Source organism: Diprion similis, chromosome 9 (genome assembly GCF_021155765.1).
Source record: "Diprion similis isolate iyDipSimi1 chromosome 9, iyDipSimi1.1, whole genome shotgun sequence".
NCBI lineage: Eukaryota > Metazoa > Arthropoda > Insecta > Hymenoptera > Diprionidae > Diprion > Diprion similis.
This window is the reverse complement of record NC_060113.1, coordinates 6,224,428-6,246,230: the sequence shown is the minus strand read 5'-3', so window position 1 is coordinate 6,246,230 and position 21,803 is coordinate 6,224,428. Positions and strand designations below refer to the sequence as shown.

At 37.7% G+C, this 21,803-nt stretch overlaps 2 protein-coding genes across 2 annotated transcripts in view; one reads left to right on the top strand and one right to left on the bottom strand.

The window, feature by feature from the left end:
* Positions 1–7,477: 7,477 nt before the first annotated feature.
* The window catches only part of LOC124410717 (NAD(+) hydrolase sarm1), a 182,054-nt gene continuing 167,728 nt past the window's right edge, over positions 7,478–21,803 (top strand). Inside the window, exon 1 of the mRNA XM_046889322.1 lies at positions 7,478–7,528. Coding sequence (XP_046745278.1) covers positions 7,493–7,528 — 36 coding nt within the window. The 5' untranslated portion in view covers positions 7,478–7,492. The remainder of the gene's footprint in view (positions 7,529–21,803) is intronic.
* On the bottom strand, positions 12,965–18,937 carry LOC124410719 (vascular endothelial growth factor receptor 1-like). The gene is made up of 12 exons (XM_046889324.1): positions 18,850–18,937; positions 17,769–18,368; positions 17,222–17,530; positions 16,865–17,155; positions 16,102–16,208; positions 15,862–16,012; positions 15,360–15,584; positions 15,122–15,278; positions 14,502–14,748; positions 14,006–14,337; positions 13,805–13,910; positions 12,965–13,107 (listed from the first exon to the last, which is right to left on the bottom strand). Exons 1-12 carry the CDS (start codon positions 18,935–18,937, stop codon positions 12,994–12,996), a joined length of 2,727 nt encoding a protein of 908 aa, XP_046745280.1. The 3' UTR covers positions 12,965–12,993.

Below are 21,803 nucleotides of genomic sequence, written 5' to 3'. Positions count from 1 at the left end.
CGATTACTTGTTACTCAGGATTTCTCCCAACATCTTATCAGCCTTTTCAATGTCTGTCTTTGTCTATTTTACAGCACATTTACTTTCCGCTGAATGGACATAAATCATTTTAAACTATGTTACTAAATGCATAGAAATGGAGTTAATGAGAAACTATGAGTATTTCATGAATACTAATCACTTTACCAGTTTTGGTGTTTCATAACTTTAATACATTTCGATAAGACGGTTTTGCAGACAAAAATCTAAAGATTTTTCGAAAAAACAGGATGCATTCTAATTAGTTACTGACCTACAAGGTACCTGATGATGTCACTCAACGTTGCTAACTAACGGTCCGCCACCATCTCTTTTACCGATCAACGATCTCGTTTGAGGTACCTTGGAGTACCATTAGTTGGTGCAAATGATATACAAACAGCTACTTTCAGCCTTAAAAAGTCGTGAATCAATCGCAAACACAATTCCATAACTCCATCCAACTGACGTTAAATATCTGTTCAAGGAACGATTTTTGCGATTCACTAAACATTCATTTATTGCTTATATATTCATTATAAAGCTGTAAGTTTTTCACGTGAGTAGGTATTTATTTAAAAAGTATATATTTTACTTCCAATTGTTAGAACGAACTAGGTTTTTGTAGATCTTTTCAACAGAGAGAAGATTGAATTTCGTCACAGCTGGAAATTCGCTTCAGTCCGTCAGGAATCTTACTTCTGTTATCAGCAATACTGATCTACTCCGATTCTAGTGTACAGCAATTGCTTAATATCATTAAGGAAATCGCAGCTAATCGTGAGTTGGCGTTGCAATACTTACACGCAGCTACCTTGTATAATCTACACTCGCCGGACGCCATAAGTTACAAAGTTAAGAACCCATTCGCACCATATCGGTGCCTGAAGACCCGCGTACATAAGTGACGAGGAAATAACTAAATAATAAGACGTAATTGAACTGTGTAAAATTCTGATTAATGACAGAAGGAAGTGCAATCAGGTCCAGATCTCGGCCCAACATCATACGGCCGAATTGCACGTGGGTGGATGTCGTGTTTCCGTGCAGATCTTATCACTAATTTATTCTTATCATTTGCTGTCTAATTTCTCGATCATTCGAAGACCTGACAAACTTCGTTCCCTCAGGGTCACCGTTTTCATCGAACCTTAACTTAGACGTGTGATAAATTGAAATCCTAAATTTTTTACTCCATTTTTTCTTAATCCAATCGACCAACAAGAGGACGTCCATGTACATACATCGCGTCGTCGATAGCGGAGATTTCTAGTCGGAATTCCCACTTTACCCTTTATCATCTATCGCACTGTACACACCAGTCTGCTTAATCAATTATGAGGTTGCACAACTCGCGTGAACTCTAAACCATGTCAGCTTGGTCAGTACGAAGTGATTCCTTCTTGGAGTAAATCGTTTCTAGCAAATTATATCTCATGTGTGAGTTATTTTCACCGTAATTCAAGAATAACGAAATAGAGAACAGTTTTGCGGACTATAATCGCCATTAACTTTCATACAAGAAGAGAGCTCACCAAATTCGTATAGAGTTCGAAGGAATTCTGCAGTGACGCAGCAGGTGCAACGTGCCAGTTTAAAGGTGGGTGGAAAAATGGAATGAGAAGATGCATTCAGCCGATTTGAGCCACGAGACGAGCCTGCGGGATTCGCGGAATTATCATTTTGCGTAGGCTGCAGCTCCGATCAAGTCTGCAGCAAGAGACGCCGTGTATGCACATTTTCGAAGAACTCTGCAGCATTTCGTTGTGCTGATTTGGAGAGACTTTTCGCGTTGCTACATCTGGAAATGCTGAGAAAGTATTTTGACGTTCAAAGTGAATCGATAGTGTGACGACACAAAGCGAAGACTATATTAACAGTGCAATTTCTTCTTACCTTCGGAACGATGGCAGATAAAACGAGAAAGATTTTGCGAGATGCAGTAAACTCGAAAAAAGTTCATCCTTCGCGTGGTCGAAACGGCAGGTATTCCAGAAGAGGGTCAGCACAATTAGCGAGAAAGGTAAGTGATGACAAACTGGTACCCGTCATGGTTATTACCTACATCCTAGGATACATCCTAGTCCTTGCATTTTAATAACTGTCGAGGAATGGGAAATTCATTTGAATCAATGGGTTCTCATCTAATTTGACGCAATGTTTAATTTAACGAATGTAAAATCCAAAAACGGTTTGTTTCCAAGTAAGTTTTAATTTCTTGATCAGTTATTATATATGTTTTTATCAATCGACTATCAAAGTTAATTTTAATCAATTTCGTTTGAACAATTTTACACACCATCTGAGAAATCTTTATAAAATTGATTAAAAATGTGACTTACTTGGACAGTTATCTGTAATTACAAAACACTAGATTGAGACTTTTATTCTCGGTTCAAGTATTATTCAATTAAGTATCAAAGGTTGAGTTCTTCGAGTGAGATAAATAAGTAACACGCGCTACAATTTATGTTAAATTTAAATTGCGTGATAAACCTTATCTTAATTTTTTTTTTACACAGAACTTTAAACAGTATTTCTATATTGACCTTCGATAATTGAGTTCAATTTCAGCTTCTTCAAGAGTAACCGAGTAATTTTCCATTCAATTCCTACTGAAAATTTTTGGCGAATTGCACATGCATTCGACCATAATGAAGTGTATAATAAAATTCTACTGATACAGTCAGTTTTGTTTTAAGAAATTTATCACAGCTATGTCTAAATAAATCGATACAATGAATTTGTTTCCACAAGTAAATTTTTTGCCGAGATACGTTAAGGTTTCGATTGCGTTTGGAACGCGCATATCATCAATGATTCATTCATGTCTATATTTACCAATCGTGATCTATAACCGTGTATTTAACCTATAGCCATCGTTTCCTACTCCAGGTGAGTCACATGCCAGCTATTCGAGATAGACTCAGTTTTGAACTACGGCCAGATTCGCTGATCTTAGAATGAAGCGAACGCCACCCGTCGATGCTTATTATACATACCCTTCTCGACTATGATAGACAGCCATGAGCGAGTATGTAATCATTTTCCATTGATCACTGCCAACGATATATATATGTACCTGCCTGAAAGAATAATTACATGAAAGCAAATTTTTTTTTTTGTTCTTCTTTTGTTAGTAATATTTTCTTTTACGGGTACATGAACTTTCTGATACAGAGGCATAAACAACTATATTGTGTTGGTAAATTTGCAGACAGGCGTTAGTCAATGGCGTTTTAAACCTTAACTTAGAAGTTAATTTTCTCGCAAAATTTGTCTTCAAAACTTTTTTGTATTTAGACCGTCTAATTGATAAGAAAGAATCGAGCGAAAATTACGTAGAAAATTCGCTTCCATACGAAATACTGTCAGAGCCATGACAAGTCGGTGTTATTTCACATTCGTAGAATGAAAAAACTTCGAGATTGCGATTTATGAAAATCAGATTTAATAAATAAACCCCGCGAGGCGTATATTTTTCTATTTAAAATATTTTTCCGAAAAAAAGTTTGGCTTCCATACGAAACGCGTCTCAATCTAAATACATGATTACTAAATGGCATAATCGCGTAATGTTTACGGATAGTAGTTAGCATGTGCGTGAATATCAAGGTCCCATTGACTCAAGGCAGACATAAGTTTAACAATAAGAGGTACAAATGAGATTGTCAATGAAAAGTAATGGCAGTGATCAAAGTATTCTTCAAAACCGCGAGGGATCAATCGAGGTAAATGAAATGATTATAAATCGTTGCGATTTGAAATCTTCGGTACACAAACTAATGCTTTAAATTCATCAACAATTTGTGAACACAACTATTATCGCGTGCTTTCGTCGAATTCCAATTCAAGAAGCATCGTTCCACTGATTTCCGAGCATTCAAAGTGACATCCAGTGATTTCCAGTCATTCTTTCGAAAACCAAAACCATTTAAAATCGCTTCCAATCCTCGGAAATCAGCTCCGCATTAGAAGTCAACAAAACTCATGCAGCGCACTAAAAATCAGCTGAAGATATCGTGACGAAGTACAAATATTTAGAAACCACTTAAAATCAATAATAACGAATCGGAATCGTCGATTGAATTTGTTCTAAGTGAATAGCCCTCGACGATCTTCAGGGGCGAAAAACTCGATGCCGCGTGTATCCCACGTGACAAGCCCCCCCCCCCCCCCCCCCCCACTCCTTGGGCCCAATGTGGGGCCCGCAAAGATGCGCGACGCGGATTCACGCACTTATCGGTAGAGCAGAGCGGATCGCATCGCATCGATTTCACGGGGCGCAGTATCGAGTCTTGCGCAGACCTGCGCACGCCATTTTATTGCGGGAAAAACACCGAGTGGCCGTGGGACTCTTCTGCATATTTATGTCGATGTAACCGTGATGCGATAATCGCTTACGCTACCCAGTCGATGGCTATAGGCTATAATGGGTGTCGAAAGTGACGTAATGGCGAGGAATAAGTTAATTCTATTACCGAGTCGCATAATTCCGGTGAGAAGACTATCAGAACTGACGAATTTCTTGCGATGTATTCGAAAAGATTCATTCTTGTTTATAATGGATTTTTGAACTTTAATCGATAAATTCTGTAGCTCGCTATACATTCGTCTTTTTCTAGTTTTTCTCGATACTTAAGACTCTTTGATCTGCTGTTAATATTACTCTCTTTAATCCACTTTACGTCTGGCTACAATTTGCACAGATGAAGAATACTTCGTTCAAATACTTGATCCATTTCTCTAACTGTTACGGTGAGTGTTTACAATATCGTGTTGGTTGAAATATTTTCGACATTTGCTTGTGTTTACATCAAACTGTGCACTGAATATTCACCGTTGAAGATTTAAAAAATTTTGTCCGTATTTTGAAAGTTGAAACACCAACTATTTTGACTGACATGAGAATGAATGATCAAAAATAGAATTTTTGGGATCGTAAAACGGTTTCAATGAACACCTTTTCAATTTTTCTTCATTTAGATCCGAAAGTATACCGAAAAAGAAACACAATTAAATTCTTTTCTCCAATTCTTGACAGAATTTAGTCGGCATTCGTGCACTCAAAAGACCTCAACATAGACGTAAAGCATGAAACTTACTCGGTATAAATTAACAAACTTTTTTGTCAATCGATTCTGAAATCCCTTCATATAAGTTCCGGTTCTAAAATTATTTTCTTCTCGTTTTTCTACGCACCACTTATGACGACGAGGATCGAGATACGAAATTCACATTTCGCAAACTTGCAAAAATATCGCAGCACCATTGTTGGCGAAGACCTTGTAACGTGTCGAAACCGTAGAGTTGAAAATCGTTATCCCCGAAGGGACGATTTACTGAAAGCTCAAACGACTGCGGCCTCTAAGCCAGACTCGCTTCTCTCACGTCGCTAATCTCGTCGAGCTTTCGCATTACTGTCAGTCTCGTCTCTTCGACATCCTAACGCCTCAACTCTTCCGGCTTCATTTCGCGTCCGCGTTTCTTCCCGGGAGAACCGGCTTCTCTCGCTCTCCGATATTCACTCGTCGTTCGCTTTTCGCACCTCGTCGACGTCTCCCCCTTAAGGAGATTGGTGAATTAAAAATCGATAACTTAACTAATTTCTTTGGGCCACAGTCGTACATTGGGTTTGTGTTGGATCATTATACCATTCATTTTTTTGTCGATACTAATCTAAAAAATACTTGAATTACAATAAAGATCTTCGACATCGATGCTTCGTTCCAAATCATTTGAAAATTCTCAGAAGTCTAACAGATTCGTTTGATTTTACTCCGGAAGGGTTCATTTTTTGAAAAAAAAAACTATTTTCTACAAATTTCATTCTCTTCTTTTTGTTGTCACATTAATATTTGCATTGAACAATCGTAATCAAATATTAGTGCAAGCTTTTGAAGGTAAACATTTCACCATGCCAAGATGATAAAATAAATTCCAGTATTTTTGATTCTCTCATTTTCAAAGGATTCGTCGTAGCTAGCAAAACCAATAATTTTGTCCTTGTTCGATACAAGACTCTGATCTCATAACTCAATTAAAAAAAAAAAAATAATAAACAGTAATTTTCAGTTCACCAACCTTCTGGAATAAAATAATAAAAAATAAAAACAATAAAAATACCCAAACTGGCATTCGGTGTGATCTTCACGACGGACTCATAAGATCCCGTTTAAATTATCGCTGACGTTATGAATTACAAGTGATCGTTGTTTAGTGCCTAGATCCATAATATTTCCAAGTCGATCTCGTTGCATGTCACGTGATTTTCTTTTTTAGAGGTTACATGTAAATAAGATCGAAATTTCCGTTAGAGAATTACAGTTTCTTACAATTGACAAGATAAAACAAAAGAATAATGAATTACGAGTGATCGTTGTTTAGTGCCTAGATCCATAATATTTCCAAGTCGATCTCGTTGCATGTCACGTGATTTTCTTTTTTAGAGGTTACATGTAAATAAGACCGGAATTTCCGTTATATAATTACAGTTACTTACAATTACAAAAGAAAAAACAATAGAAAACCTGTGGAGATTTGTTCCGTCGCGTCGTGTGTGTGGTTGATCGATAGAGTTTGTCGATTTTCTTTCTATTCCCCCCTCCTGAGGCGTTGCGTCGACTCGTCGTTTCCCCTTCATGCGTCCGTCTTGTGTTCGGCTGGCGGTCAAGTTCGCTTGAGAATCCGGCGTAATGATATCACCGACACGAGTGAAAATATTCGGCAAGCCGGCAGCAGAACCGTTGCCGCCTCGCCCTGCCTGCCTCTGACTATCCTCGACGATGACCACTTTATCCAATTTTTGCTATTCATAGCGTTATTTATTCTCTCGAACGCCGTAAGAATCTTTCTGGACGTTTGCGTCGCGACTCGCGCACACACAACAACTGAACGTCGAAGGTGAGCGAAAGATTTTTGTCTACGTTTTTATACAAAGACTAAGAGTATATAAGATTCGTACGCAAAACAGTGCCAAGAGAAGAGAAGAGAAGAGAAGAGAAGTAAATGAAGGGGGAAAAATGGCGGCGGGGAAAATATTAAGACCGTTACGATCCGTCTGCAATTCGGTCAACAACAAGTGGGCAGCTACTTATTCCAAGGACTCGCGAAATCTTCCGTAAGAAGAATTTTCATTCTTACCGTTGCGTCGGTGAAAGCGTTATATACGGGGTAATGTTTACGATTGAATACATCGAACTGTTAGTTTTGTTTGTTGATGTGAAAAAGAAATGTAAACACGAACGGCAAGCAAATCTCGTTATACTAAATCGACGAATGTTTTTTCAGTGAATCGAAGAAAATGTGACTGTGAGAATCGGTGAAAGTGATTTTAAAATCGGTGATAGTTGTGTCTGTGTGTGTGTGTGTGTGATCGATAAATACAATGGATTCTTAATACGTGAATGTGAAGCGTTATTCGCTGTTCGTTGATAGAAAATTTCACTGGATGGCCTGAGAGGAACAAGGAATTATGGGTAACGCGCATTGCTGTGTGAATCAGAAAAAGGTGAGCTTGATTCAATCACTTTTATACACGGTTAAACCGAGTAACTTAAAATCAGGACGAAAGCATTATTTTATACTTGTTAAATACATTTTTCTTCAAGTTTCTCTTCAAGTTTGTAAGAGAATGATGAATCAATTGATGTGAAAATAATCGAATGTAATTTAACAAGATTTACCAGAATTCCGATAAAAATTATAAATGTTTTTCTTTTTTTTTTTTATAACGTAGCTAATTATATCAATAACATGTGTTGATACCTAAAAATTGATGGATTGAAGTCTTCGATTTCTAAAATTTCGTGTTGTGTTGTTGTTGTTGTTGTTTTTTTTTTTCTTCTTTATTTTTCTTTTTCTTTTTCTAGATTCAATTATAAATTTATATAAAATGCGAGAGACTTGCGAGACAAAAAAATTGTTTCATAAAATGTTTGCACAGCAAATTCGAATGTTATTTCACTCCATTATACAAGACACTTGTAAGGCACTGTTCAACAAAGATATTAATTAAAACTGTTGGCAAAGCGTATACGCGTCGCATCGGTCATTGGAACTGATCATAAGAGCTCTCTCAATGGTTTGTACACGAAAGTGACTGTCTACGAATACATCATCGCACTTCTACCTCGTGTGGAGCTGCATGATATAGAATTCTTATAGCAATTTATAATTATGAAAATCAAAGTTGATATACAATCGTTAGAATGGACGGAAATATAAAAAATCAAAATATATCCCAGTTTTACAAGTTGTGTAATTTTCAACTTTCTGGATTTTGACTCTTCTTCAATATACTTCCAACTTCCTTATTTTCAAATTTTTCAATAAATCAGATTTCTACGTTTCAGAAAATTAAATATTCCGAGGTTTTTACAATAATTCTGTTTCCACCATACCGCGCTTAAATTTCTAACCGTCAAGATCTTTTGCAATCGAATTGCAAATCCTGCCCCCTCCCACCCCCCCCGGCCCCTTTTTCCTGCCAAACCACCACTTCTCGACGGACTTCCCTTTTATCCCTACCTACTAGACTGTATCAATAAAATTGACTGTTTTTTTTTTTTTGAAAAATATACTGAAAATATTGTTCAGGATACCGAAAAAAGGTGCCTGTTAAAATGGGAGCTCTTAATTTTGATTTTAAGATGTGCCTCATCGCGATTTTCTACTTTCCATAAGAATAACATGGCAAAAATGGTTCTTGCTCCTTGCGATTTTTATAACTAGATAACGACGCGTCGTACAGAAAATTCATAAACATGTTTTTGTAGGAAATTGAACGTTCTACAAAAAAGGTCTCTTGTCATTTTACGATAAATCTACTCCTTCAAAAGTTATTTGAGGTCCTTTGCTGATGTTTGATCTCAAATAACTTTTGAAGGAGTAGATTTATCGTAAAATGACAAGAGACCTTTTTTGTAGAACGTTCAATTTCCTACAAGAACATGTTTATGAATTTTCTGTACGACGAGTCGTTATCTAGTTATAAAAATCGCAAGGAGCAAGAACCATTTTTGCCATGTTATTCTTATGGAAAGTAGAAAATCGCGATGAGGTACCTCTAAATATCAATATTAAAATCTGAAATTTTGATGATATTTTTTTTTCGTCATCTTGAACAATATTTTCAGTATAATATAAAAAAAAAATTCTCAATTTTTTTGATACAGTCTAAATTACCTACGCTTATTATTACGAAACCCGCCGTGACGAAATCCGACAAAGTGATGCGAACCAGCCAGCACGTGGCACAGAATCGTCGTCGAAGTGTTTGTACGGTCAATTAGCCGTAAACGAGAATTTCCGAGAGACTTTCCTCCTCGTTCTATATAGAGATGACCAACAATTTGGTCCGAAGGTCTAAAGGCTCGTGAAATCTATTTTACGGGCTTCTGTACACGTAGATCATGTCTAGATACATACGTACGAATTCGAAGGCCCGAAACCGAGGCCGAGGCAGGAATCTTCTTTGTTTCCTGGATTTTTGTGGAATTCCGACTCCAGGACTCGACCCTCGAAACAAAAAAGACCTCTCGGGATTCAAACGGTCGGAATTATTATCCAGCTGCGTTGATCGTCTTCGTCGTGGGACTGATCGAATTTTTCTGCTCGTCTCCAAGATCGTTTACAGATTCCGAACGAAATTCAGAAATCGAGATAATTGAACCATCGTTAAAAGAGATTAGAGAAAAACTGAAAAATAGACGATCTTGAAGTGCGATTTCGTGATTGTAAATATAGGGACTTCTTTCAGTTATTTTGAGTTGGTCGAAGGCAGCTGAACAAAAAAATTCAACACAATTGCAGTGCGTGTTTTTTTTTGTTTTCGGATTTATCTACAGTTTGCACCAACGTGTCGCGGCATAACATGTTGGATTTTGTAAATATCGATGAAAGAGTATAAGCGATTGTTTACAGTTTGGTGGAAGCTCCTTCGTGTAAATACAGAAAACAAAAATAAAAACCACGTTTAATCGGATAGTGCAGATCTGCAACCAAGAAACTGCGCAGGTTTTTTATATTGTTTTTTTTATAGATTTTTATTAACTGAAACCGAAAAAAATGTCAGGTTTTTTCTTGAACTCGTGTTTGTAGTTTCATTTAAAGTGAAACTTCAGCTTAACTAGAAATCTGCGATTTTATTCTTGATTATAAAAATCCTTAGCAAAAGTGACTTCTTACTTTCATTTAATTGTAAGATGATAGCTGAATACTGTTGGATTCTCAAGCGGAAAACAGAAAATAGAAAGCGAAAACGTATTCGGAAAAGTATCAAATTATAGGTTTTCATGGGCAAAAAGAACGAAGAAGGAATGTAGAATATATTTCATAGTGGAAATTTTTGTTTAAGTTTTTAAGAAATATTGTTTAGCTCATTGTGATGAAATGGTAGTTTTTTCATTATTGTTAAGCTTTGTTATGCCAAACACCTTGTATTTTGCAAGAATAGCGTATGTGATAGAGGGAAATGGAGGTCATTTTTATAAATATATATATATATATAAAATATTTTTTTTGAGTCCTGTGTAATACGTTCCAGTAGATATCCAGAATTGATGAAGAATGAATTTTATTGAAATTGGTGAAGAAATTCTTCAACCTTTCATTATGATTAAGAATGTGGTAAATTAGGTACATCCGTTATGAAATTACGCTTATCTTTTATCAATTATACGTAATATTTGAAGATTCTAAAACAGAATAAAAATTTTTTGAGGATTTTTTCGATCTTCACATAATCTGTAGAATCAGGAATTCGTTACCAGCTAACATTTTTTGAACGTTGCACAAGCAAAGATGAAATGTCTGTCGATTCGTACAGTAATAATACAATCAAGTCTCGCGTGGATGAAAAGGATATAATCAGTGCATCGTGATGAACAATAATTTTTGTTACATGAACCAAGAAAATCTTTAAGAGCAATACATGTGAAGCTTCGGTTTTGTACGGTGTTTGAGTTTGAAGAGTCGGATGATTTGAAGACGATTTTTCCATTGCTTTATTTCAAATTTTTATTCACGCTTTGATACAATTTTCCAACCCACTTTATGGAATCTGAATCTGATATTGCATTCATTTTCATGTCCAACTTTGTCAGGCATAGAATTCTGCAGTATTTTATAAAATAGACGTGATGTAGTCTTACAATTAGCAAAATATATTCATGCTTGCAGTATTAAAACAAGGAAACAAGGCGCGTTAATAGGATGCTCGTAAATTTCGAATGCTAAACTGAGTAGCCTGTACGTGTGTACAATTATATATATATATATGTAAAACCTGTTTTATAATCAGCGGTTAGCGGGTGTGCGGATAATAACGTATGGATATTTAGCAGATGCATAAATGTTTTGTACTCGCGGTAGAAATTTCAAAGTATGCGATTAAATCGATTGGCTTTCAGCCAAGGAAGTGTGTTTGTTAGTCGGCTGTTACAAGGTGGCAGCACAATGTCTGGTCGATGCATTTTCTCGTTGGAATGTCTTGTCGACTGACAAATTTGCGATCTACAACGCGGGGGTGGGGTTCACCCGTAAACTTGGATTTGGAATTGAATATTGAGGAGGAGCAGCAGTCTGAATGGTGTTCGGTGATTTCGTTGGTGTATCGATATTTTGTATCGATATTTATCGCGCTCTTCAATATCGATGTAGAAAATATCGACGAATATGTTACTTGGAAGAAGAATTGTAAATCTGCTTTAGATTGTGTTGTTTATTTAGACTTACTTTAGTAGTGGAAATATTCATTGTACATAACATTTTGCCGTACAGGAAATTAAATTTAATCATCTGAGCAGAATCCATTATAACTCGATAATAACATTGATCTTACAATGATACACTTAAGCTAGGAAAATACATTTATTGTTAGTATTTCAGGTTTCTCTAAATCGAATTATTCTCAGTTTATTGTTCGGCAGTTGAGATTTTGATACACTCTAATCGATATTGCAGTACGAGTATCGATTATGTAAGATGTCGACGTATGATATCGACATTTTTACCTCCAGTTGTCGATATGGATAAATATCGCCAAAAACTCGTTCGAAGCTAACGCAACACGACCGATATGTGTAGTTTTCTTTATTTCTATTCACTGTTCTGCTTTGCAATAGAATGTTTCAAATGCTTTCAAATGTTCATCCGGTGTTTCAGATTCTGTATGAAAAATAAATAACGGAATTTTGCGAGCACGTTTGTTTCGTGATCAGGCCGCGTAGAATTCGAGAAAATTTGTTACATGTTCAAAATTTATACCGTTTGATTTAAAATCAATTTTCATTTTCAACAAAATGAAAAGAATGGAGTTTTCGAAATTCGTCAAGTTTTTTAATTTACAATTTTCATCAGTTTTACCACGTATGAGCACTGGAAATGGCTGATTCGATCGGAACGTTTTTTAAGCCTTCGGATACGTGACTTTCATTTGAAGAAATTTTATTTAAAATGGCAATTCAGAGGATTTCTTTTTTTCAAAAGTCGAATTTCATTGCTTGAAAACTTCAATAGGATTCGACATACCATGATTGGTTATTTGAATGACATCCTATCAGAACCTTTCACGTTCCATCGACCGACATTATCCGGTTGCTTTTCATTGTATGTACATAAGACCGATTCGTGGCTCGATCCGACCTCTACAAATAAGGACCGCGTGCATCAGGATGCATCACGTGATTTGTTGAATGTATTTCTTCACACAGTGTATTTATAAAAGTTATACTGACTTTGGGAATTGATATACGGAGGGAATGTTTTCAGATAAAAAAAAAACGACTCATCGAACCTGAATCGTGCTGCAGATGTTGACGGGAAATGCAGTGTCTCGGGATCTTTGTTAGGCAAAACCGAGGGCAAAACTTTAGTTTTGACGATATTGTATCCCTGCTTGCGATGCATCGTGGTAGATCCATGCAGATAGGCGAACACGAATCAACATTAAATACGTTGACCGGAATGATTTTATCACGAATCTTCTCGGAGGGCGCCCGATTCTTCCGCACTTGCCGGAGTCTCTCTGTCGCGTTTCCAGATATCCGCGTAAATCCTGGTGTACGGATTGCCCAAATCTAGGTAAAACTGAAATGTGTTTTTATGCCACCATCGTGGCGTTACATCATGCAACTTGGAAACAAAATCATTCGGTTGTCCGTTGTATTTATATTCGGGTGTTTCACATTTTGAAAATTCTTGATTTTTCTACGGGCGTATGATACAAATTCTTGCTTCTGGTCTGAATGGAAGCATCAAAAAGACTGATCACTGCAGCACCGGTTTTGAAGAGTGTGAGAACTATTTTTTTGAACAAGTGAAAAATAGATATTAGCAAGCCTTTGACAGGTATTATTTTATTCATATTGTACCAAGGAACACGTCACGGCCGGAAAAAATTATCTGAAGCGCATAACAGAGAAATAACGATATAAAAGGGTCGCAAAAAATAAAATGATACATTTCTTTCTAAAACACAAAAAAAAACAAGTTGTGTTAAGATTTTGCGAATATCGATTTTTCACGTTTATGAGAAAATATTTTTTTTCCACACTGAAACTGGTGAAACCACAGTGCTCATTCTTTTTGAGGCTTCTTTTCAGGCTCGAAGGGAGCATTTTTTGCATACGCCTGGAGGGATATTGAAATTTTTTTGAACTAAATCGCTCTATTGAAGACACAAATAAGTGTTGCTTTTCACAATTTGTCAAGTATAATTGATGCAGATGATTTAGCAGGTAACGATGGATATACACTTGCAAATTTTACAAGCGATCGAGCTTACCGTTTTCACATGCTCTTCAATTAACTCGGAAATGTCGATCTTCAGCCTTTCGAACGATGGTCGTTCCGATGGCTCCGCTTTCCAGCAACGAAGCATCATTTGGTAACTGAAGAACAAGTGAAAAATCTTGGTTTGGAACATTCTTATGAGTTGCGTGTTTATTCGTTGACGATTCGGGTAAAATCGGCTCTTGGCACTCACATGCTTCTTGACGCGTATTGCGGTTTCTCCATACGATAACCTTCGGCCAGTGTTTGGCACATATCCTCGGGTCTTATCAGGGGGTAAGGAGTTCTCGCTAAGGAGAACAGTTCCCACAAAACCACCCCGAAAGACCAGACGTCCGATTTGGTGGAAAATACTCGATCTCTGAGCGACTCGATGGCCATCCACTTGACGGGAAGAGGACCGTTTTCCGTGCTCGTCTGATTCTCTTCTTCCCTGAGAGACTTGGACAAACCAAAGTCACAGATCTTCACCACGTTGTCGTCGGTTAGAAGCATATTTCTCGTTGCCAAGTCACCGTGTATTATCTGAAACACGAATAATCGCAGACTCCATTCTACGCACCAATGTCCGTACAGACTTGGGTGATTTTTGATGTTGGTCTAAGGCTAGCGAATAAAACCACGTGTGAAATATGTCAGCATTTGGGACTGCTGTTACGAAAAGATGACAGTCTTGAATTTTTTCATACTCTTTTCTCGCTGATGTACTGCATGCCACACGAGACCTGCCAAGCCCAACACACCAAGTCGGACGTGCACATCGGCCTTGAGTTGAAGTCTGTCTGATCACCTGGATACTTCAATGGCGCGGTGAGTTCCGTTGAAATATCATTAGAGGAACACTCTTCTACTCTCGCATCCGTAGTCGTGGAAGCAACGTCACTCGGGCAGTTGATTATTTCTGAATTACCGTCGGAATCTCTATCCGTGTTGATACTGCATGAATAACACAATAAAATTAAGCTACAGTTTAGATGGTGAAATAATGAACTCGTTTCTCACGAATCCTCTGGACAAACGCGTAACCGTTTCGACGATGACGGTTAGTCCTCGGAGATTCATCGCAATTCAGTTGCGACAAGATAAATTGATTAGCTCATGTCAAGTCATGATATTCTCCCGAGACCATTCGAAAATAAGTGAAGAGAATTCCGGTTCTAAAGGTGGGAATCGGTTTGAAGTCAATTGCAGCTATCGTCAAACAAATCATGATGATATCGCCGTCATAATGACACGAATAAATAGAGACGTAACAAAGATGAGTCGGAAATCACCAACATTTATGTCAGTGTTGGGTCATGCGACTTACCCAACGTCATCGATATTCATCGCGTCTTCACAGGCAGTCAAAACGCTGATTTTTTCTCCGGAACTGTTCAATTGATTGACAACGTTGACTCTGCGTCGTATCAAGTAGTCGTGCAAATTCCCGTATCGGCAGTATTCGACGATGACCAAGAGTTCTCCTATCGAAATTCAACGGAATATGTGAGTCTTATTCTCCATATGACGTCGGATGTTGTGACGACGATGATACACTGACTCACCCAAATCAATATTTTTGGTACACGCGCCGAGAAGGTTGACGATGTTCAGATGTTGACCCAGGTAGACGAGAATCTTGAGTTCGCGATAAAGGGCCTTCATGCACTTCAGGTTGGCCGTCGGTCGGACCGTCTTGACGGCAACTGTCGTGACTGTCTCGCGTGAGGAAATCGTTTTCGCATGTCCCATTCTCACAACGCCGAACGCACCACTTCCTAGTACTTCGTCTGAAAGGTAAATAGTATGCATGACGATTCGTTGTACTTGGAAAAACTTCGACAGAGCGAGTTGGTTATCGGACAAAGGGTCTGGGCCGGATACGTATGACGAAAAGACCTGAAACTTTTCTGCAGAAACACCAAGTGAATGATTTCACGTCAGAAAGAAAATGTCAATTGACTAAAAAACCTCATCCTTCGATACTTGATCCTTAACTATGAATACCGAGTTTTTTGGTTAGTATTCAGTTTCTACTACTGGGATAGAAATAAAGCAGCGGATTACCGAGTTTCAGAAGATCCCGTGGAAATTCCCATTTCTTGTTATACGGCAGTAACTCGGCCTGATCGCTCACAGCCAATTCTGGATCAAGAGAAATCTGGGCCCCGAAATTGAAGTACTCCAATCTTGCTTTTATCATTTTTCGCTTCAGTGTCTGTACAACAATGTCAGAGCCATTTCCCATGTTAACGAATGTTACCGTGGCACGAGAGCCAAGACTAAATTTATCAGGGTATAAAGTACCTTTCTGCGATAGTTCCGAGCCAGCAGCGTTCCAACGACGATGACGAGTAGAACAGCTATTGCTCCCGTGATCAGCCATATTTCATCTTCTATCCCACTTCTGGAATCTGATAATCGGATAACGTAATTGAATCAACAATACGTTGTTACGTGGCATTTCAGAATGATCCGTTACAAGGCCGAAAGGTTAGAAGAAACTCTCGTAAAACGCGTCCCCGGCAGGGTATTCCAAGAAAACCTGATGGCAAGAACTACTAGTCACTAATATTTTTCTTCGTAAATTCTGTAATTCCGCGCCTTGGCGCAAGCTAACCAGGTTATCATATCAGGACATCCACAATCCTGATCCAGTTTGATGGAGCCAAATCTAATTGTTCATTGCTATCTTTTGTAACAAACTAATCCAACGCGTGTGAATTTAACAATATACGACTGATTGAACGGTTAATTTCTCCTGTTATTATCATTGACTGCCTTGGATACCGCCACTCTACCTGCAGTTCGTTTGAGTACATGAGCCTAACTAGCCATACAACATGATAAATACGTTTTCTCATACGTCCCAACTTCATGTCAACACACATGCAAATGGATTGTGATTTACACTTCGCAGCTGAGAAGAAGCAAGAAGCCGAAAAATGTTACGCTTCTCACCGGTTTAGTTACAGAAATAGAATGATGATCAACGAATTCTGAAGAAAGCGAGTGACCTAGAGTCTTCTTTTTATACCCACTTAAATTCCTTGAGATCTCCATGTCATACCTGTAATTTGTGTAAACGCTTTTCGTTCCTCGCTCCAATTACCGCATTGCGTTTTGTAATCGCTGCAGGCCGCTACTTTGAATCGATGAGTCGTGTTCGGCGGTAGATTTTCGAATGTGTGAGAATTCTCAGTCTTGTTTACGTACAGTTCCTTATGGAAGTCTTCGTTGTGCAACGCTAATTTGTAGTAATAAATGCGGTCTTCCAAGTTCGCCGGTGGTGAGTCCCACGCAATCGTTGCTGAAGCGACGCCCGTTTCGACTATCGAAACATTCGGGGTGAATTTCGGATCTGGAAATTTCGAGGTTAATCATGTTTTTCCTCGCCAATGTATACCCGTTAATGTAATATCAATACCCCTGTCTTTCGGGACGATATCTTTCAACCAGAAACTCTCGCCAAGGTATTGTTGACACGAAGAATCGCTGCATGAACGTAATACGAATGTATAAGTGGCTGAAGTTCTCAGATTCTCAAATTTTCTATAGGTGTTTATAGTGGTTACTGAGTACTTGAATATGAAATTTCCTTTGCTGTTTGACTCGTATATTTCAACTATGTACCCCTTGAAGCAATCTTCCACTTTCAGAGGTGGCTTTGTCCATTCAATCGTTATTGAATCGACAGACGTTTTTCTAGCCGAAACGATTGGAAGGTATAGAGGTTCTGCATTAAAATAAATCACAGTGAATCACCTTGAATAAATACGAAATGGGTTTGCACAAATTTCACCGAATAAGGTGACAAAAATAAATATTCAAATTTATTTCCATACATGTTTAAAAAATCTCTGATTATAAAAAAATGAACGGAGTTTCTCATAGCAAATTAAAAATTTCCATAGCGACAGTGATATTCATTTACTGCAGGGTGGAATTTTGTATAAATTGAGAAGCTACTATACCTGTATTTCTCTTTAGAGTCTTTGTTCGTCCGGAAAAAGTAACAATAATATCTGAATCTTGCATTTTCCAAATAAATTTGAACCAGTAGTCTGTGTCTTGTTTTAATCCTCTTGCAATAAAAATACCGTTGAGGAACTCAGTGGACGTCTGATACCCATCATGCCATCCGCGTGAATCGTTTTCCTGGGATTCAATGCGAAGCGACGGAACCAAATTGTTATTTATAAGACGCAACATCTCCCATCTCACACAAATCCTATTCGCATCCAAAGCAACGAGAGGCAACTGTACGTATTCCACCTTCCAATCAACAGAAAGTTTAATGTCATTGCTTGTTGTCAAGTTTTCGTCATCATTTGCCCAGCATTCGTAAGTTCCTTCGTCTCTCCATGAGAAGTTTGAAAAATATAGACTCGTTCTTGAATACGTCTTGTTGTAGCGCCAAGTTTCGGTGATTTCCCTCAAGTTCTCCTCGCTTGTCGGTTGCCCTTCGATTTTTCGCCACCCAAAGTTAGCAACAGATCCCAGCACCTCGCATTCTAGAGCCGTTGGATTTCCTGCGATCCCCCAAACATATGTGGCATCCGGAATAGTCCGACCTAGCACAAAGTACAGAAAACTTACAAAGGGATTTGTGAGGTTGTCCATGCCGACTAACATTCAGGCTACTGACCAGCAGGGATTTTACCTCTTCCAATTTCTCTTGGAACAGTTGTTTTTGGTCGAAGCGACCTGCTCATCAATTTCATGATGTTCATCTGACATTTAGCGCATTACGTTCGCAATATGAATTTCCAAACAATAAAACAAGTATCATATTCGTTCATTTTCAATCGGTCATGACTCTGAATAGGAAGAAGATTTCGACACAAGCGAGTACGCCTTCTTTGTGCCGTATTGGAGTGAAAAAAAAAAAAATTATGCATGAAGAACTATAGAATCAATTATATACGTGACGTGGCGTGGATACAGCTCCAGTGATGCGGATATCACGACTTCGAAATTCGGTCAACAGTATCATGTACCCAATTAGATTTCTAACATCACTTTCTCTCCGAGTGCCTCAATATTTCCACTTACCCTTGATTTTAGAATTCCCGACAGCCAACACGAGACAACCAAATAGTAATGGTATTACCATCAGTAGGGCTCGAGGATCCCGCGACATGACGTCTCTTCGACGTACACCGTGAATCGTGGATTCTTTTCGACTGCGGAACTTCACTCTACGAACTACACTTAATGCCTTCAACGTGCAGCAAAGGGTAAAATGGGTTACATCATAAGCGCAAACATACGTCAACTCTGATAAAAAACCAAAAATGGAAATCGTGGTTGACCGCAAAAACATCGGCCATCTCACAGCTTCCTGTAAGTTTGTCGTGTCACGAATTCTCTCGCCCGACTCAGTGCGACGTCTCTATTGGTAACGGACATCACGTTGTAGCCAAGTTCTCCATTCCATTGAACACGGTCGAATCTATCACAGCAGTATCGGATTCTCCCGAACAAAAAGCAGCTGTAGGTGAATTATGAATGACTTCTGCAATAATTCTCTTGTCTACAATGTTCCAATTAGTTATTTCTGGATGACTCAAATCGCTACAGCCGGGACAGCAAACAAAATATTTACATGTAATTTCGAGGCGCCAAAGATGTTCGCTTAGTTATAAATCAATACTTGTTTTTTAGAATTCTCAATGATATTCAATTCTTTCATACATTTTCCTCTCGTTTGGGCTCGTAAGAACTTGTGGTGAACGTCGAGGACATGGACGCAGAAATGAAACGTTGATTCCGGTCAATAATCAAACGGTTAGCCATTAAATCATCAATTCGGATGAAACACATCTTTTATCTATATCAGAAACGTACAATAACAGGATATTCATCAGAAAGTCATCGAATTAGTGAGAAATGAAACAGGATACTCGACATGCGTCGTGCGTCAAATGGATTCCTTTCCAATAATATGTTTCTATTCAGTATCTGATTACAAGTCACGGCAGATCTGCTAAAGACTCTGTAGAATATAGGGCGTAGTTCATCCTGACCGGTGACTTTATATCAGTTTCTAGACGTCAGGATTATTATGTTAGTAAGCCAAAACAAATGACGGAAACTTTTCAGAAGGATTTTTTTTTTTCATTACTGCCAGTCGTATTATAGACATACGGACTTATTTGTAATACATGCACCTCGAATTCGAGCAAATATGCATAGAATTTTGCAAATTCTGAGAGAACTGAAGAATTCTGCAACATCGTCGTAGATCCGTGAAATATATTCATGCTTGCAGTAATAAAACAAGGCAACAGGGCGCGTCGATAGGTTCTGTAACGAATGTAATGGATTTGGGTGATTACGTCCGAATTATAAAATATGTTGGCCAAAATCATCAACGAAATAAGATAAATGCAAAAAAAGAAATGTATATTGGTAAGCACATATATTTGTATATAGGTATAAATAAAAGGGACAGCGAGACAAGGTTAAAGGCAATAGCCAAAATCTACCAAATATATTGTAAAGAAAAAGATAAAAACATATATACATATATATTGAAAAAATCATTCGCACATGCACATGAAAGTGATTTCAAAAGAAACTTGGTTGATAATAAATAATTCAAAAGAACGACAGAGATTCTATAGAATAATCCCTATCTTGTTGTGACTTATCTTTGCGAGTGCCGCACACATACACCTCAAAGTACGTGTCATGTGTATACACTAGGGTAGCGCAAAAAGACCGACTATATTTTTTTTTTTTGAGTCTCGTGTGACAAAATGTTAGTTTTTGATGTTTTAAGAGCCCACTCCAAAGGACAGTTCAAAAAAAAAATTTTGAGAGGTCGTTCCACAGTTTTTGAAACCTCAGAACCCGTCAAAAATCGATTTTTTTTTTCAAATTTTTTTTGTCGCTACGGTATAATTTTTTAGATAAAAAACAAATAAGTCTCTGAAAGTTTCAGTTCAAAATTTGAATTTTGAAAGGTCGCTCATGATTTTTTTTAAATTTTTTGGTGCATTTCTTTAGATTTTTTCGAGCAACCTTTTGATATTCCTATTAAAATTTCATGAATTTTTTTTCCTGAATTTAGTAAGAAAGAATCGATAACAATACACCACGACATGAATTAAAAATCAAACAAAATATCGAAAATACAATTTGTTTAATTTAATTTTTTGACGATTTTCGACATTTTAAAAAACTTGGAGCAACCTCTCAAAATTTTTTTTTTCAGCTGTCCTTTGGAGTGGGCTCTTAAAACATCAAAAACTAACATTTTGTCATACGAGAATGAGAAAAAAAAAAAAAATAGTCGGTTTTTTTGCGCCACCCCCGTGTACACACAGGTTCTTACAGTTGCTTGTAAATTGCAAATGCGAGACTGAGTAGCCTGTACGTGTCTGCAATTATATATATATATATATATATGTAAAACCTGTTTCATAATCAGCGGTTAGCGGGTGCGCGGATAATAACGTATGGATATTTAGTAGATGCATAAATGTTTTGTACTCGCGCTAGAAATTTCAAAGTATGCGATTAAATCGATTAGCTTTCAGCCAAGGAAGTGTGTTTGTTGGTCGGCTGTTACAAGGTGGCAGCACAGTGTCTGGTCGATGTATTTTCTCGTTGGAATGTCTTGCCGACTGACAAATGTGCGATCTACAACGCAGGGGTGGGGTTCACCCGTAAACTTGGATTTGGAATTGAATATCGAGAAGGAGCAGCAGTCTGAATGGTGTTCGGTGATTTCGTTGGCGTATCGATATTTCGAATCGATATTTATCGCGCTCTTCAATATCGATGTAGAAAATATCGACAAATATTTACTTGGAAGAAGAATTGTAAATCTGCTTCAGTTTGTATTGTTTATTCAGACTTACTCTAGTTGAGAAAATTTTCATTGTACATAACATTTTACCGTTCAAAAAATCAGAATTAATCATCTAAGTAGAATCCATAATAACTCGATAAATACATCAACACTACGTTTAATATTAGTACTTCAGGTTTCTCTGAAT

Excerpts from the sequence above, each read along its gene's own strand:
- LOC124410719 (XM_046889324.1), bottom strand. The coding sequence starts at position 18,937 with ATGTCGCGGGATCCTCGAGCCCTACTGATGGTAATACCATTACTATTT. Across the intron at positions 16,209-16,864 it reads AGCGTTTACACAAATTACAG|ATTCCAGAAGTGGGATAGAA; the intron begins GTATGACATGGA and ends TCCGATTATCAG. Across the intron at positions 13,911-14,005 it reads CAATACGCGTCAAGAAGCAT|TTACCAAATGATGCTTCGTT; the intron begins GTGAGTGCCAAG and ends CTTGTTCTTCAG.